This window comes from Pogonomyrmex barbatus, unplaced genomic scaffold (assembly GCF_055798465.1).
Source record: "Pogonomyrmex barbatus isolate J1 unplaced genomic scaffold, ASM5579846v1 scaffold1, whole genome shotgun sequence".
Classification (NCBI taxonomy): domain Eukaryota; kingdom Metazoa; phylum Arthropoda; class Insecta; order Hymenoptera; family Formicidae; genus Pogonomyrmex; species Pogonomyrmex barbatus.
The window spans coordinates 4,805,516-4,820,997 of NW_028297098.1; the positions used below are offsets into that span (position 1 = coordinate 4,805,516).

General features: G+C 35.4%; 3 protein-coding genes across 7 annotated transcripts; 1 reads left to right on the top strand and 2 right to left on the bottom strand.

Moving 5' to 3' along the window:
• Positions 1–300: 300 nt before the first annotated feature.
• DCTN1-p150 (dynactin subunit 1) lies at positions 301–9,131 on the bottom strand. 4 transcript variants are annotated; one of them, XM_011647265.3, is made up of 20 exons: positions 8,696–9,131; positions 7,808–7,965; positions 7,382–7,414; positions 7,157–7,216; positions 6,402–6,549; positions 5,804–5,866; positions 4,644–4,781; positions 4,402–4,539; positions 4,034–4,273; positions 3,698–3,949; positions 3,508–3,624; positions 3,145–3,388; positions 2,782–3,064; positions 2,278–2,702; positions 1,975–2,211; positions 1,601–1,895; positions 1,329–1,524; positions 891–1,253; positions 683–814; positions 301–597 (listed from the first exon to the last, which is right to left on the bottom strand). In XM_011647265.3, exons 1-20 carry the CDS (start codon positions 8,861–8,863, stop codon positions 382–384), a joined length of 3,906 nt encoding a protein of 1,301 aa, XP_011645567.2. In that variant the 5' UTR covers positions 8,864–9,131; the 3' UTR covers positions 301–381. The 4 variants fall into 4 exon arrangements, with proteins under 4 accessions (XP_011645567.2, XP_011645568.2, XP_011645569.2 ...); XM_011647266.3 differs by lacking the exon at positions 7,157–7,216; XM_011647267.3 differs by lacking the exon at positions 5,804–5,866.
• A 633-nt stretch (positions 9,132–9,764) lies between these two features.
• NiPp1 (nuclear inhibitor of protein phosphatase 1) lies at positions 9,765–12,531 on the top strand. 2 transcript variants are annotated; one of them, XM_011647263.3, is made up of 6 exons: positions 9,765–9,927; positions 10,105–10,165; positions 10,283–10,436; positions 10,649–10,869; positions 10,944–11,147; positions 11,239–12,531. In XM_011647263.3, exons 1-6 carry the CDS (start codon positions 9,899–9,901, stop codon positions 11,602–11,604), a joined length of 1,035 nt encoding a protein of 344 aa, XP_011645565.1. In that variant the 5' UTR covers positions 9,765–9,898; the 3' UTR covers positions 11,605–12,531. The 2 variants fall into 2 exon arrangements, with proteins under 2 accessions (XP_011645565.1, XP_025075467.1); XM_025219682.2 differs by having other exon boundaries at positions 9,776–9,927; positions 10,270–10,436.
• Positions 12,532–12,699: 168 nt separating this feature from the next.
• Positions 12,700–15,117, bottom strand: LOC105432447 (tubulin alpha chain). Its single transcript, XM_011647261.3, has 4 exons — positions 14,886–15,117; positions 14,454–14,755; positions 13,581–14,162; positions 12,700–13,155 (listed from the first exon to the last, which is right to left on the bottom strand). Exons 1-4 carry the CDS (start codon positions 15,088–15,090, stop codon positions 12,916–12,918), a joined length of 1,329 nt encoding a protein of 442 aa, XP_011645563.1. The 5' UTR covers positions 15,091–15,117; the 3' UTR covers positions 12,700–12,915.
• Between the last annotated feature and the right edge of the window lie 365 nt (positions 15,118–15,482).

Here is a 15,482-nt window from a genome sequence, read left to right on the forward strand (position 1 = left end):
GTTATAAACGTAATGAAACGTAATGAACACTGGAAAAAACCTCCCAGCTGCGATGCACCGGTCATCGCGCTGTAGCCCATCGGAAATAAATAAACGTTGCACAAGTGCAAATTACGAATTACTAGATCTGCCCTGTACCTTTTTCACATCGATACAAGGATGCGACATAAATTCTTTGTATAAAAGCCTAGTTAATATCGCGTTATTCGCGATAATAATATAATTAGTTCGCTTCCTTTTATAGGGTACGGCAACATAGTACAAAACTGCTATCGTGAAAAAATTATTAGAAAAAGATAGTCTTTCTTGCATGATATTGATTGAGGATTCTTGAGATGATCACATAACTTGTCACGAAGTAAATATAAACAACGCGAATTCTTAATAATACAACAGAGTGTGAATTTTCCTAAGTTCTTGCGGTCCTACATTAACAGAAAACGATTGTTCTGGGCCATTACAAGGGATTTTTATTTCGGCGGCAAGTAATTTGCGTTCCTGCATTGCCGCTGCCATCTCACGATTCGGATATACGGCGAAATTCGCTTCAGCTCTTCCACCTGGCGTACGTTTAATAGCTTCTCGACGTACTTGAGCCTAAAGAATATAATTTTGGCTAGCCAGTGTAATCGACATTGCATTAATCTACATTATTATGTATTTATCTTTTATGTGTACTTACCACTAACTCGTCTACTCTTTTCTTCAGTTGCATAATATTTCTTTGCCGTTCCAGTAAATAATGATAAGATGTTTCGGGCACTTTACGTCTCAAATCGGGAACTGTCGGATATACCAAAGTCTTTTCAACATCCTGAAATATAAATAAACATTTACGTAAAAGAATATTTGAGTATAATATTCGATAATGATTATTGATTAATAATTACCTTGACAAGATCTGTAGTCTTCTTTCGCAATTCTTGAATCTTCGAATCTAAAGATTTGAGACTCGTCGGCGAAGGTAACGGTTCCAAACTATCCAATTTTTGACGTAAAACGGCGCACATTATCTTTTTCTTCTGCTGATGCTCGTTATTCAAAGCTTGTCTGAGAGCATTTATTTCTTGTATGTAATATTTGTTGTCCAAAGTGCTTGTTATTGAAGTAGTTCCTGTCATACTATCGGCACCAGATACCGATATCGTTTTCTTGCCTATTGATTTCAATTTCTCTTTCAATTGCCCTTTCTCTGTTTCTAGGCTGTCGATATCAGTTTGTAGATGATCCATCGTTTCTTCGAACTCTTTTTCCTATTACCAAAAAAAAGAATCAATAACTGTACAAGTAAGATTACAATATATATATGATAATGAAAGAAGGAATACCTTGCGTTTCAATTGATTCTGCGCTTCTTCTAATTTTCTCTTTAACTTCTCGACATTCATCTCATGCTCATGCTGTTGTGTCGCAAATCGTTTCTCGGCTAATTCCTTCCGCAATGTCATTTCAGATAACTCCTCTTGCTTTTCTCGCAAAGCTAATCTCGCTTCACGTATGTCGCTATCCCTTGCTTCGAGTTTTCTAATATGAAAATATAAAAGATCTTGAATATTGTTCTAATGGTAATTAAACATAATGTCAACAAAAATGCACGCACCTGCTGAGTATTTTTGTTTCTTCCGACTCCTTTCTCACTGCATTCGCTCTAGCTACGATTGGTGTTATTTGCTCACTCTCCATAGATTGCTGCTGACTTTGTGTCTGTCCACTTATAGCCAATTCGTTCTCACACTCGGCCATCTTCTGTGCCAAATTCGCCGCTAATTGTTGTATCACGGTTAAGCTAGCCTTAATAGTAGCAACAGGACCCAAATCTTCTGTATCGTATACTCTTTCACTAGACGTCGCAGCCATTTCCTTTAATTTATCGGCCGCTAGCCCCGTGTCTAAATCTAAAGATAATTCATTTATAAATTGATTTATAAAGATATAAAAATAAATTTTCCTAAGGAAATCTAAAAATATATTTACCGCCATTTTCGGTAATAGCCTGCAAGGCGCTTTTCAATAGATACTGAAGTGTCTTGATAATCTTCACACCATGTTGATAACACGTCAAAAATTGTTCATTGCAATCTTTGTCTAATCCTAGATTAGCGCCTACGGAGAATGCTGGACCAGCATGATCACGCGGTACTCGCCTTCTAGCCGATTTCAAATGTTGCTGAATTACCTCGCATGTCGTTTCAATATGTTGACAAAGTAGACCTTAAGAAAAATGTGTTATGGTAACGTCTATATTAGTCAAATTCAAATTAGTCAAATGTTATGTACCTATATCGCCACCCTCTCCTTGTATCAATGCTTTTATCGCCGAAGCGTCGGTAGCTATGGCATCGCATGTATTGCCCAAGGTTCTTGTACCGTTCACAATTAAACGCGCCTGATTGACAGTCATACTTTCGCCAAAGAGCACGGAGAACATCGTGGCGAAGTATCCGCAACACTTCTCAATTGCATCCATCGGCAAATTCTCGTCTAACTGATCTCTCTTAGCCAGCTCGATTAACGAATCCAATGATTTTTCTTGCGCTGCCATCTCCGGATAAGCCGCTCCTGCTTTAAGTAACATTTCCGAGCTGCACGAGTTCAAAGCCGACTCGAAGCAGCTCAGGGTAGTTTGTAAGGCGTACATATGTGAACAGAGACGAGATCTAAATGAGTACTGCGCTACTCCATGTCCCCTTACTACAGAAGACCTGCAATTAATAAAAACAAATAAATGTTATACGAAATAGAAATTTGAATAAACATCACGCGACAAAGAATCATTGTTACCTGTCTATCTTTTCGATCGATCTATATTTTTCTCGTACTTGCGAAATCAAGATTTCTGTTTTTTGCGTCATCCTTGGTATCAGTAGGAGCGTCAATATCGCGTCGTGATCTCCACCACGGGTTAAAAATGCTGGAGGCATGAAAGATAATAAGTAGCATACGTGGTTTCGTGCTTCCTCGGCATCTAGGCGACGCAATTCGAGATCGACTGCCTTGGTTTGCGCTCGGGTCTCGGCGAACGTTTTCTGGAAGTCTAATATCTCGGCGAGTTGTTGATCTGCACCTAAATAGTAAATAATTCGTAAAAAAATTATAATAATTTAGTAATTTGATGTAGTTTTATTCCAATATTTTCTTTCTTACCTCGAACATTAGTCTTAGTGGATTCTGTCGACTGAACTCGTTGCTGCAACTGCAAACATTGTTCTTGCAACTGATGCGTGAGTTCGCGAAACTTTGTGATGGTTAATTCGCGGTCCGCTAGCGTTTCCAACGCTGCGTCCCGATGTCGTTGAGCATCACGTGCTGCTCCAAGAGCGAGGTCCAATTCCTCACGAAGCTCTAGCTCTAATTCTTTGGACGATTCGGCCAATTGATCCGACATATCCTGAACACAATTTACAATATATTATTCGTCATACGCATTTGTTGTAATATATATATATATATATATATATATATATATATATATATATATTTTTGCAATACAAAGTACAGACTACATACTTGCAAAGCCTCCAAATCCGCGACAGCCTCTTCTAGTTCAGCTACTTTTTCTTCCAACGCCATTTTTTTCTCACCTAACATCTCGATCGTTTCTTCGGCTCCTAACGCCGCATCGACCTATAAAAGATAAAGTATATACATATGCGAAAAAAAATATGAATCATATATAAATCATATAAACAATATATACCTGTTCCTGCAGATCTGCTATTTGATGTTCCATTTCTTCGACTCGCGCCGACAATTTTTCTTTCGTGCGACCCAATTCCAAGATCTCAGATTTCTTCTGATCCATATCCTTCTGCAGCTTTTGGAATTCGTGTTTTTCATGTGCCGACAAATCACGCATTTTCACAAGCGTTTCGCGCAACCTATTATTCTGTTGCTCCAATTGCTTCACCTCATAACTCGAAGCTCCCGTAGTCGAGCCACCACCGGCTGCCTTATTTGCGAAAATAACATAACTTCAAAGTAAGTCTATGAGAAAGACACGAAAACTTTATAGAAATTAGATAATATATTATACCCGCTCGGACATTTCTGTGCGTAATATCTCTAGATCCAATGTTTGTTCCTCCAATTTTTCTTTGAGCTGCTCTAATTCTATTTGAAGAGTTTCAGCCTTTTCTTCTGCCATTTCTTTATCCAGTGTAGCCATTTCCACCGTTTCTGCAAGATCAGACATTTCTTCCTGAAATTGTTCTCTCGCTGCGTGAGCTTCTCTAGCTTCTTGTCGAGCTCGTTGAAGTTCTCTTTGGAGGCTCGCCTTTGGTAGCGCAAAAAGATAGAAATTGAGAAATTTTCGAAAGTCGCAAGAGTAAACTCATTAAATAAAAATCTCAGAATTTTTAATATTTGTCAACTTTTTTAAATCTGATACTACATTTTACTTACTTGACTTTCCATAACTTTAGCTTTAAATTCAAGAAGCTGTTCGACTTGAAGTTTCGTTTTTTCGAAATCTTTCATCCTCTCCTTGTCTTGCATTCGTTTTACACGCAGCGTTTCTATTTTTTCAGTAAGATCACGTACCTATGGTATTAAATGTTTATATATATTTGCTTATCATAATTCTGTGCGAAATATAAAATCCTATATGGACTCTCAAAATAGAAAATTTAGTAAAAGAAATTTACCTGAGACTTCAAATTGTCATTTTCTTGCACAAGTTGCAAGTGCGACAATTTTTCTTCCACCAGATTTGCGGCTGCTGCTGAACCCGCCATCACCTGACCGGGCACGAATTGCGGTTTCAACGTTTCTACAAAACCTGTCTGGATTACAGAAAGAGGAAAGAAAATAAGGTATATTTGCATTCTGTGCCGTTGGGTGTTCTTTTTATTATCGCATGAAAGAATTGTATATCGCCAAAGAGTTTCTTCAAAGTCCTCTGGACCTGTGCACCTGTGCCAACTTGAAACGCATATACACGATATAACTAAACGGTATATGGATGGCGCAAACAAAGATGACATAATCATTCTCAAAATGCGGCAATGAAAAAAACACCCCACATTTCCTATTTATGAGAATCGTATATGACGTTACGATTACGATAATGCCGTTGTTTCTGTATTTACATACGGGTAAAATTAGTCTGTTTCATGGTGAATTAATGAGAGATTAGTTGCAATAGCGAAACACCAACAAGCTACACCGAATATTCTATTAGTACTAACGAATGTATAGAGGAAGATCCAGTTGATGAGTTGAATCGTGTTATATGATAACATTTACACAGGATATGCTAAAGTTAGAGCACCCGAGACTATCTCATCTACTGCGTCCTAACACATGTTCACTCGCATATATCCCCGTTCTATGAAGATTAACTCTCTTAGCGAACATAAATTTTAAAAAAGTTATCGATCAGGCCAAACTACACCTCTGTAAAACCACGACCCTGTAAAACCCATCCGCGTTAGGTATCAAGTAACATTATCCTTGCAACGCAAGGGAAATTCACTTCCCAACTGCGGAAGATAGGATGAGACGATGCAGAACATCCCTTCCCATTGTGTGAATTGCAAACTATCGAAGCACCAAGAACTCAATTAATGAAGCTGATGTTAAACATAATAGTGATGTATGCAAAGAATAAAATAAAATTAAATCGATAATCCATCTAAGAGGACATACGGACGTATCCGTTAAAGATGCAATGGCGTTGTTTTGTTACGAAAGTTATGTGTTACGATGCTTTATGATCAAACAGCTAGTATGAGAAAGAACAAGATATTAGAGAGATGATGGTATTAAAAAAATTGAGATATTACAATTAATGAGTATTAATTACATTATTCTGATCATCTTGGGCCTTTGGCTTTTTGCCGGGAGGCGAGCTCGTGCTAGGGGACTTCTGAAACACGTACGTGCATTCCCATATGAATCATTCTGTACCAACGGAGTCCTCCGACTTGCTTTTACAAAATCACAGTCCTTTCTCTATCCTTGTAATTTTCACCATTAATTTCTACCTCATGTTCAAGCACACTTTCCGGTCAAACGAAATGCACGCGTGCATGACTGCATCGACGGGTCACAGAATAGTTTTTACACACGTATATACGAAAAACATACAAATAACCGGAAAACCTATAGATTTCCAAATATCAGAACCTATTTGTTAGTCAAAAACAATGAAAATATATCACAAGAATATAGTAGATAACTTATTCACCTAGAAATTATACCATTCATCATGTATAACGTCATGCCTTAAATCTTCTAATGTTTTTGTTAATATATTTTTAATCAATCTTTTGCTCTTACTATCTAATATAAATAATAATACATAAAATATACACAAAATAATTGATACATCATTAATGTAAAAATAATTTATATTTCAAACTATTTTATACTTTTTTCATATAGCTTATAGTATGTCTTACCTCAACGAATGAGGCACGCTTCGAAGCTGAGGTTGGTGCTGGGATTAATGATTCGCCGCCATCTCTACGTTCGTGCAGTGATCCGGTTAGACTTTCTGTACTTGGGGCACTTAATAATGTTCTACTTCCAGACAAGGACAATCGAGAACTGTAAAAAAATACCATAAAATATTTTTAATGATATTTAACAATTTATTATTTAATATTTTACATATTTGCTATACTAAGCTGATTATCGACCAATCACAATGAAGATTTAAACTTATTATTTATTTATATCAAAATAAAAAAACGAGAAATTAAGATTTACACACAAAACAATATTGTAAAATATTGTAATAATATTCGCATAATCAAAACATAAAAATGTGAACACTATATATAAAACACATATTTAAAAACAATCTTACAAAAATATAAATTAATAAAAAAAATTTAATAGCTTTTAATACAACTTTTGTGCAACAAGTGCAACAAAAATAACTGCAAATTATTTATTAACTGAAAGTAAATAATATATGTAAAAGCTTTATTACAAGCATATTAGCAATTTGTGCTTTAAGACTGCAAGATATTTTGAACAATTCAATGATGAGAATGCAATTGACATTTTGATAGAGCCAATAGTTGTAAGAGATAATCGTGACTGTTAAGACATCTATAGCAATAGCGATAAAAAAAAAGCAATAGCGATAAAAAAAAATACACATTGCTGAGACATCCGTTCGTCAAGATTTAGCTTGTAATAATCTTACCCAGAAAATTTGTCAGATTGCTGGCGAGTAACATTCGCAGGAGATGTTTTTCTCCGTACACTTTTATGAGCAGCATATACATTTTAAGGATTTATTAATTACATACTCGCCCTATATTTGCTTGTTTATATAAGAAATGTTAACATGTTTCGTTGTAGAGAAGAAAATAGGAAAAATAATTATTCGTTTTTAATCCTCGGTGTTATTATAAGATGAGAAACTTACGCTGTAGGCTCATTCCTTCGACGCATACTAATGCTAGCATGAAAATTGTGGAAATAAGTAATTTCAAACTTCTTTCTTCCAACTTTATAAATCACGTCGAGCTAATTCAACAATAAACAAAACTATTCCTAATACAAATTAATTATATCCTGCTTAATATTGCTTAATTATATTCTGCATAATTCTACTATTTGTTATTTTACAATATACAGATACTTTTTTCTAATTGCACTAAAATATTAAATTAAATATAATAATATTATAATATATCCTATGTATATTTATTTATTAAAACTAGCACATATAGTTTTGTAATATATGTGACATTTAATTGTGGAAAAAATATGCATTTTTCATAAAAATATTTTCTTTTTAATCCAATCAAGATTTTGCTATATATTTTAAAATTTAGATCCAAGAACTCACCTATTTAGTCGACTCCTGGCTCTAGCGGCACCACTATCATCAGGCGTTGTAGCGTTGCTACCTGCAGATGATGGACTGACAGGCTCAGTTCTATTGCCAGCTTCATCCAGTAGAATAAGTTGTGTTTGACGCGCAAACATGCCATAGTTCTCGGCACACTACACAGTAAAAGCAAGAATAACATGTTTGTATATATTTTTTCCTGCAAATTAAATAGATGAAGGTTTATCATTATAGGTCTTATCTCTTATCTAATTATATTATGATAAATCTAACTATATTATGATAAATTAGGTAAAAAAGTATTATTGCAAGCTAAATTTATACAATATTTTCTTTCTATTTTTATTTATATACAATATTGTAATTCATATTTAATGAAAATGAAAATGAATGATATTTACTATGTTGCCTCACAAATTTTAAATCATATATTCAATCTATTTTTTTCTTGGATTATCTAATACAGACATCTTTCTTGAATATATATTATTAATATGTATATTAGAATTTAAGGTATCTTTGATCAAACTTCAATCAACTTAGTCAATAATTAATCAAATTATCTCTACTATTTTGTTAGTACAAAATGATTTATCTCTCGTTATTCAACAAATGAAAAGATTACAAGTAACAAATTGTACAGCTCGTAATTTCATTGCGAGCTATACAATTTGTTTTATCAGTTAAATTAGTGTGGATTAAGCTAATTGGGATTTAAGTCAAGTCACTATTTACAATATATAAACTTTAATCTCGGCTTAAGTTATCTCTACCTTTTAATTTTATAATCTTTTAATTTTAAAGAGTAAATTGAGTCGAGATTACAATTAATAAACATTAGAAAAATGGGCTATTGATGTATATCGGTACACTTCGCTGATTCACCTTAAAATACATCTGGCCCTTGACGCTACCATTGTTCTTTCCCTTTGGCTCGTCGAGTATCACGCCAATCCATTTACCCGACGCGAACGCCGGGTGGCCGACGTAGGCGATCACGCCTTGGCACTCCTTTACGGGGACCTCGACGCGTTGACCAATTTTGAATGACATCTCTGTATCCCTGTCAGCCGCGACGACTCGCCTCAGACGGACGCATCAGCTGTGCATTAATCTGCGCGATTTACTCTCGACTCCTCGTCTACCGCTTTGCGTTCAGTCGTAGATTGGTGGTCAAACGCAAGGGGACGAGACGAAGTGTTACTGAATCCTCTCGATCGAACTCCGATGTATCTCTCGGTTAGATGACAGGACGTATTAACCACGTCGCGGTATCATCGGTGCTTCACTGACAACAGCGGCTATCTTGATCTTTTTCGTGGAACGAAGTACGTTTTATGCGCATAGAGGCGCTGGTGAACGATGGACTGGTTACTGGTTGAAAGTTGAAATGCGGGCGTGACAGCTCTCAGGTTTTTCTCTGGATATTATTTATATTTCTCTCTGAATATATTTGAAATTTGACAAAAACAAAAAAAAAAATTTAATTCAGTCCAGCGATGAAAAACGAATCTACAAAGCGTCATGACATTTTTAAAAGACAGATTATAATAAAATTTGTAAAAGACATAACATTGAAAACAGATCTGTTGATATCAATATTGTTTATTTTTTTAAGTGAAGTAAGGGTAAAAATTTAATTTAGAAAGAAAACATACGTTGCACTGATTTCAACTGCATTTTCAGTCAGATTCTGTTACGAATCTCTGTCTTTCTCTTTCGTTTCGAGAGTTAGGGAATTTTTCTTTAGACGATCTTAAAATGAATCATTAAAAGACATTTATCTATTTCCTTAAACGGTTTTCCGCTCAACGTTGCAATTAGTTCTTTGTTATACAAGAGTTGTGTAGAAATTCGGTTTTAAAGCGAGCGATTTAGACGGATTTAGATCTCGCGCGTTATCAGGAAGTGCAGCTTCATCTAGGGAATGACACGAACGCGGTGGTGCCTCGATGCTAGTTCCTTTCATTCCGCTGACACGGGATTTGTTTTCGTTCGTATACATTCGAACGGATCAGTAGTAATTGTTATTACTTGGCGCGATCACTCGCGCTCGCACGGCGGAGCGTAGTGAATTGTTGCACGACTATGGCTAATCATTACGAGGTCCCGAACTGGTACGTTCTTAGAGATTTCCTCTGAATGTGACGCGATCCCGGTGTCTCCGGGGGGGTCTGTTCGTCCCTCCGTTGTTTACGCAATCGCGTTGTCCCAATCTTTTCCGCGTCCACATTAGCAGCTTGACGACGCATCAGCAAGCGTACACTTGCCATATACGTTGTATTCCCTTTCAGGGCCGGCAAGCCACCGGTGGGCCTGCACTTGGACGTGCTGAAGAACGACAAGTTGATACAGGTAGGGACAACGTGACGTATGCGATCTCGTTGACGTATCACTCCTTTAGGACACCATTATCATTTGCGCAAGTCGCACGACAATAGTTTTTTTTTTTCATGTAGACATCCTTTACAGAAACTTATGGTGGATGAGAAGAAGTGTTATCTGTTTGGGCGCAATCAACAGTTGAATGACTTCTGCATCGATCATGCTTCGTGTTCTCGTGTTCATGCGGCTCTCGTTTATCATAAGCATCTCAATCGAGCATTCCTGGTTGATTTAGGAAGCAGTAAGTATATAATTTATATCAGGGCTGTAATCTTTTCTTTAAAAATAATTTTTTGGATTGAAAATCAAAATTCTATCTTTTATTTTTTGTAGATCAAGCTAGTATTTAAATTAAATTATTATTCTGTTGATAGTTTTATTTAAAGAAATTTTCATATATTTTATATATATGAGATATATAATATTATTGATGAAAACTTGATAATTTTTCAGCACATGGGACCTTTATTGGAAATCTACGTCTAGAAGCTCATAAACCAACTCAGTTACCAATTGATAGTACATTTCACTTTGGGGCATCAACTCGGTATTATATAATAAGAGAAAGACCTCAAACTGGTGCCAGGCCCATCATCGAAGAACTGGAGAAGTTATCAGAGGATATGGATGCTGGTGGTTTGTTGGGACTACCAGAAACGGAAACAGAGTTGGATGTATGTATAGTTTGATAATTTTCATTATTATTTTTAAATTTTGCATTGCACTAAACACAGACTACAACTTTTAGAATCTAACAGAATTCAATACGGCTCACAATCGACGAATTTCTATGCTTGGCATAACAGATGACGAAATGCACAAACCAACGCGCAAGCGGAAGAAAAAAGGAATTACTTTCAATGACGATGAAGAAGTAATTAATCCGGAAGATGTTGATCCCTCAGTCGGGAGGTTTCGAAATCTTATACAAACGACGGTTGTTCCTAGTAAGGTATGTGTGAAGATAGCATAATCCTTATGAATCAAGAAAGAAAAAACAAGAAGAATTTTGATATCAATAAATATATGTCCCTTTATTGCAGAGAATGCGTATGGAAGGTGGTCTCATATCATTGTCAGAGGATCACAATCCTCTGAAACACATGCAACCCACATCTACTCCGCAACTCTATCACGATCTACCTCCCGAGCAATTTACGCCGTCCTCGATGTCGACGATCAATCCGTTTTCGACGGCTCTAACATCACTAACGTCACGGCTTGGCATTGCGTTACCTAATCCAGCACCCGAAGTGGAGATGACACCGAATCAAATACAAACTGAAGTGCCACATGTACAGGAGCATATGCCAGGCACGACGGAGCCACGAGCGATGGAACCGAAAAAAAAGAAGTACGCCAAAGAGGCATGGCCTGGGAAAAAGCCGATACCAACGCTTCTTGTATAATAGGAATTACCGTTCATATTTACATTTTGTAATTTTATTATTTTTTGATAGAGTCACTTTTCATCCAGGGATTGTTCATACATTACAGATTTGCATATGATTTTTCATTGGCTCTATCACGTGTTACTATATCAACAGTAATCAAATCTGTTTTAGTTATGCTGAAACATGTATTATTAGTGGAAAAGTTACATATTAATGGAAAAGTTAATTTTGTGCTAATTAAAACATTGCTAAAACATTATTTAAGTAATAATTCTAGTATAGACTGATTATGATTTAAATTTCTAGTGATAATTTAAAACGAACACATTTAAAGAAAGACTTTTAATCTATTTGAAAAATGCAAATTTATAACGAATTGTTAAAAACTGTTAAAAAATACATTCAATAACTGGTATTAAAAATGATATTCAATGAGCATCTTAAAGTTTATACATAACTTTTCAGGATAATTTGAGTGATAATATTGGATGCACTCTTCATGTTTATTATGTTAATTTTTGTGTGTATACTTATTTTACATTTATTTTATGTCTATTTGTGCGATAACGAATACTGATAAAAATAGAATTATTCATGTTTATTTTATTGAATAGATTTTAGTTACTAGAAATATGAAGTTATATTATGTTTACCTTTAGCAATATCGTGATTTTTAATAGTCATTAATAAGATTTAGCATTATAATGATTGTTACATAATATATCGCATTTCTTTAAATCTCTATAATTTCCCCTAGGTATAATTACTATTATCACTTTAAGTGCAATGCATTCAATGTAAATAGTTATAAAGCAAGTTTCGTTAATATACTTTTATAAATATTAATACCAAAAGACAAGTCCATAAAAAGGAGGCAAATATTGTACATATTATATAAATAACTATTATTTTGGGTCAGTAAAAACTTATACTTGATATAAAGATTATGGTAGTTTATGTTCTCACTCATGTATATATAATATATAATATACATAATTATATAATATATAATATATAATTATATAATATATAATATACATAATGTATATATAATATATAATATACGTAATTTTTTATGCATTTATGCAAAATGAAACATTAATCACAAAGTGAAACTCGTATATTTTTGTATTTTCTATAGAGAACTTTTTACAAAAGATACTTTTCTATAAATTACGGTTGACATTATACGAAAATGAACATAAGTATATCTTTCTATATAAGATGTAACATAAGCGCTGTGACATTTCTCTTGTAATTTCCGCCTTGTTGAATAGTGAGGAAATATGCCGGCTTATTCCAGAGGATTTTCCGAAAACGCATACATTAATATTCCAACGGTGTATCCGGTGTGGACGGTGATTCCAGGGCGACTTCTTCGTAATCCCTTTCGAGCGCCGCGAGGTCTTCGCGTGCTTCCGCGAATTCGAGTTCCTCCATACCTTCTCCTACGTACCAATGAATAAACGCCCGCTTATTGTACATTAAATCGAATTTTCGATTCAGCTTGGCCCATGCTTCCTCTATAGCGGTCGTGTTCGATAGCATAGAGACAGCTCTTTGAACCTGTGAATATATTCAGTTGATGTATTAATATCTGTATATATAAAATGATTAATTACGTAATATCAATATTATGTGACAAATTGTAATAGCATAAATGATTGTTATATCTAATATATATGATATGTGATAGATTATGTTACGTAATAATTGATAATTATTATTATGTAAACGATTATGTTAAAAATTAGTTGCGAATTAAATTCGAAATACTGTATTAAATAATTAATAATTATTACGTAAACAATTATTATGTTAGAATGTTGTAAATTAAAATCAGAATTCAAGTTATCAAACTTAAAGTTCATTTTAGGCAATCTAATTCCCACAGAAGTTTCAGGATAGAATTTTTTATATAATTTCTATTTTAATTTAAAATGAAAATATAAGTTAGGCTTTTAAGAATATATTTATAATGACGTATCAACCTTTGCGAGATCGCCGCCTGGCACGGCCGTAGGTGGTTGATAATTGATCCCAACTTTGAAACCCGTGGGACACCAGTCGACGAAGCGGATGTAGCTTTTGCCCTTCATCGCGGCGATCGCGGCATTGACGTCCTTGGGTACAACGTCACCGCGGTACAGGAGGCAGCAGGCCATGTATTTGCCCTCTCGCGGATCACACTTGACCATCTGATTTGAGGCCTCGAAACACTCGGAAGTGATCTCTGCAACGGATATGCCCTCGTGGTAGGCCTTTTCGGCGGATACCACCGGGGCGTAGGTGGCCAAGGGAAAGTGTATGCGGGGATAGGGCACCAGATTCGTCTGGAACTCGGTCAGATCGACATTTAGGGCACCGTCAAATCTCAAGGACGCGGTGATCGATGACACCACCTGACTGATCAGCCGGTTCAGATTTGCGTACAAAGGTCGCTCGATGCCGAGCTTGCGCCGACAAATGTCGTAAATCGCTTCGTTGTCCACCATAAACGCGCAATCGGAATGACCGATCGTCGTGTGTGTTGTTAACACCGCGTTGTAAGGTTCTACTACGGCGGTAGATACCTGAAGAGAGATGTTTATTTTTTTTAACAGAGATTATCACGATCTATGTGGATACATGTTGCCAAAATCTTTATTTTACGAAGTCATAGATTTTAATTTAAAATTTTTTTACATTTCATTTTTATCTTTATTAATTTTTATTCTTATTAAAAATATTCAAAAATTAAGAATATAAAGATTATGTTTTTTTTATTCATCTTATTTTCTTCACTTGTCAAAAAGTAAATAAGAATAATTAAGAAAGATTCTTCTACAGGAATATATAAATTGATCTAATTATTCCAAACTCACTTGCGGTGCCGGATATATAACAAATTCCAATTTACTCTTCTTGCCATAATCGTCAGATAGCTTTTCCATAAGTAGAGACGTGAAACCCGATCCCGTGCCACCCCCGAATGAGTGGAAGACGAAGAAACCTTGCAGACCAGTGCACTGATCGGTCAATCTGCGCACTCGGTCCATCACGGACTCGATGACTTCGCTCCCGATGGAATAATGACCGCGTGCGTAATTATTCGCGGCATCCTCTTTACCAGTAATTAATTGTTCTGGATGATACAGGTGTCTATATGTCCCTATTCGAATTTCATCTGTGGAAATAATAATTTCCAAGATTCAAAGACATTCCGTGTCAATGTTATTATAAAATATTTAGATTATTATAAATAATTTTTTGCGTGATGATTAAATATTGATTAATTATTGGTATTTATAACTAACCGACGACAGTAGGCTCGAGATCGATCATCACGGCGCGCGGTACCATCTTGCCGGAGCCTGTCTCATTAAAGAAGGTGTTGAAGCAATCATTGGCACCGGAAGTCTTGTCGGATGGCATAGTCCCGTCCGGTTGGATTCCATGTTCCAGGCAATATAATTCCCAGCAGGAATTACCCATCTGGACACCCGCTTGACCCACATGCATCGATATACACTCGCGCTGTAAATCGTATTTTGCATTTACCAAAATATCTTGATGGTGTACTCTAGAGGTGTAGAATCTCCAACTTCTTTTACACGAAAAGACGAAAATTGCTTAAAAAAAAAACCATAATTTTATTTTCTCGTACCATTTTGAGGTTTTTAATTAAATTTTTCTTGATGTTACACGATAAAAATTTTGATAAATTGTGAAATCGAAATTTTAATTAAATATTGAATTTAAACACGACAAATTTGGAAGCCGGCCATGAGCCACCCTAAAAAAAAAACAGTAGTAATTTATATTTTTGTTACTCTGGCAACCGTTACGTAAACTTCAAAGAAATCAAAATAATGTAAAATAACATAGTAGTATCGCATGGACTTTATTATTTA